The 2840-nt window shown below is 38.0% G+C and overlaps 1 protein-coding gene across 1 annotated transcript; it reads left to right on the forward strand.

The window, feature by feature from the left end:
- The first annotated feature begins 67 nt into the window (after positions 1 to 67).
- LOC101342137 (olfactory receptor 491) lies at positions 68 to 1000 on the forward strand. The gene has a single exon (XM_004389030.1). The coding sequence runs from the start codon at positions 68 to 70 to the stop codon at positions 998 to 1000; it is 933 nt and encodes a 310-aa protein (XP_004389087.1).
- Positions 1001 to 2840: the final 1840 nt, after the last annotated feature.

Raw genomic sequence — 2840 nt, forward strand, 5'->3', positions numbered from 1 at the left:
GAGGGAATGAAAACATAAAACAAATGTATGTTCACATTTGCCTCAACAGGAACAATTCACAGAAGAGATGGAGGTTGGAAACCACACCATCATAACAGAGATAATCATTTTGGGGTTAACACAAGATCCTACACTTTGTGTCATCTTCTTTGTGATATTTCTAGGAATTTATGTTGTTATCTTACTAGGCAATATCAGCATAATCATTTTAATAAGAAGCTGTTCCCAACTTCACACCCCCATGTACCTCTTCCTCAGCCATTTGGCTTTTGTGGACATTGGGTATTCCACATCTGTCATACCTATAATGCTTATAGGATTTCTTAGACATGGAACAGTCCTCCTTGTCACTGTCTGTGAAGCCCAACTCTATTCTGTGGTCATGTTTGGGACAGCTGAGTGCTTCCTGCTGGCTGCCATGGCCTATGATCGCTATGTGGCCATCTGCTCACCCCTGTTCTACTCCACCCACATGTCCCCCAGAATCTGCATCCTCTTAGTGGGAGCTTCCTATCTGGGTGGGTGTGTAAATGCTTGGACATTTACTAGCTGTTTATTGAGTCTGTCCTTCTGTGGACCAAATCAGATAGATCACTTTTTCTGTGATTTCTCCCCTTTGTTGAAACTTTCCTGTTCAGATATCTCCATCATTCAAATTATTCCTTCCATCTCTTCTGGATCTATCATTGTGGTTACCGTGTTTGTCATAGCTCTTTCTTATATCTACATCCTCATCACAATCCTGAAGATGCACTCCACTGAAGGGAGACATAAGGCCTTTTCCACGTGTACCTCTCACCTCACGGCAGTTACTCTCTACTATGGAACTATTACATTCATTTATGTGATGCCCAAGTCTAGCTACTCAACTGACCAGAACAAGGTGGTGTCTGTGTTTTACACAGTAGTGATCCCCATGCTGAACCCCCTTATTTACAGTCTGAGGAATAGAGATGTAAAAGAGGCCCTGAGAAAGGCAACTGTCAGAATATATTCTTAAGATTCAATCTTAGGATTTCAGGCCACCTCTAGCATTTTTATAGGGTTGCTATGAGTTGGAACTGACTTGATGGAACCTAACAACAACAACAATAGCATTTTTGGAGCCCTGGTGGCGTAGTGGTTAAGAGTTCAGCTGCTAACCAAAAGGTCAGCAGTTTGAACCCACCAGCTGCTCCTTGGAAACCCTATGGGGTGGTTCTACTCTGTCATGTAGGGTTGCTATGAGTTGAAATTGACTTCACAACAATGGGTTTTTGGTTTGGTGTAGCATTTTTGTTTACAAGTATCACACTTCGGACCTACCAGATGCAGCTTAACTGCTTGCTTAAATTAAAATTGTATTTCTTTGTTTTAACTCTTGTTTTTATACACTTCAAAGCCATCTGAGAGACACCTTGAAACCAGTTACAATGCTAAAATTAGTAATTATTGAGTACTTCTAGATGCCAAGCACTTTTGCTTTATTTAATTGATTTACCAAACAATAATTTGCACTTACCATGTATCAGGCCCTATTCTAACTGTGTCACATATATCAATTCATATATTCCACATAACAACCTATGAAGTGGTAGTATTATTTCTGTTTTACTATTAAATCATCTGAGGCACAGAGACGTTAAGTAGATTGCCCAAAGTCATGCAGAAAGAAAGATGTGGAAGTAGTATTTGAATTCAGAAAGTCTGGTTCCAAAACCACTATGCATCTCCATTTAATTTTCACAGCAATCCTATGATTCAGGTATTATAAATTTCCTTCAGCTTACAGATGAAGAAACTGATTCATAGAGAGATCCAATAGTTTGCCCAGATAGATGTGGACTTAAGACCTCTGTTTCTAGGCTCCATGCGCTTAGCCTATTTTATACCACCACATTCAATCTAATGACTTGAGCACTGTTTTCATATAGAGGATTTGGGCAGGGTAATCAAGCTTAAGCTGGTAATTCATATCAATCTTCTCAACAAACTTGACCTCCAAGATGGTCTAGGTTGTGGAAACCCTGGAACAAGGGTGAGGATGGGAAAATTGGATTGATTCCTAGCTTTTAGTAAGTCAGGTCCTGACACCAAGTTCACATGATTTGACCTGAAGTCTACCCATAGTTAAATACATGTTAAAAACAAGTTGTCCCATTTGGCATAATGCAATTTTCTTTACTTATAGGAATTAAAATAGTGATTTTAATTCTATGTATTGCAATTTATGTGTTAGCAAAAAATCATAGCTCCATAGGTCTGGATTGATAACAAAATTAGAGCCTGTAAAAACACTAGAAAATGTTGTCACAGATCGGAAAAATGTGTTTCATGGGAAATGAACTACTCTCTTTTACATCATTGTCATGAGACTGGGAAGGGAGAGAGGGGATTTGGTGCAGTATGGGAACTCCCATCTCAAAGCAAACACTAAAACATCTAGTTATGCATCTAGATGCAGTAGCAGGGAGGATGAGAGAAGTGAGGGTTGGGATATAAGAAAAAATATCTAGCAAAATGTAAACTATTTATAATAAACTGTTTTGTGAAAATGTAGAGTATCTATAATATTGCAAATTTTTAAGTGGAAAATACGGCACAAGAACTGAAAGGTAACATGGATAAGTGAAAACACTTGAAATGATAAATAATGGGGTTGTAGTCACTTTCTTGTTTGAGTTTCTTTTATTTTAATACTTTATTTGCAATAAAGAAAATTTCAAAATAAATAAAATTAGGTAATATATGCAAAGGACCTGACTCATACTAGACACTCAAAATCATGTAGCTGTCCGGATAGCAGGTAGAACACAAATGTCTTAAGTCCTCTTATGAATTGCAGGAGAGTCTATTCCATC

This window comes from Trichechus manatus, unplaced genomic scaffold (assembly GCF_000243295.1).
Source record: "Trichechus manatus latirostris isolate Lorelei unplaced genomic scaffold, TriManLat1.0 scaffold00232, whole genome shotgun sequence".
In the NCBI taxonomy this organism is placed as follows: domain Eukaryota; kingdom Metazoa; phylum Chordata; class Mammalia; order Sirenia; family Trichechidae; genus Trichechus; species Trichechus manatus.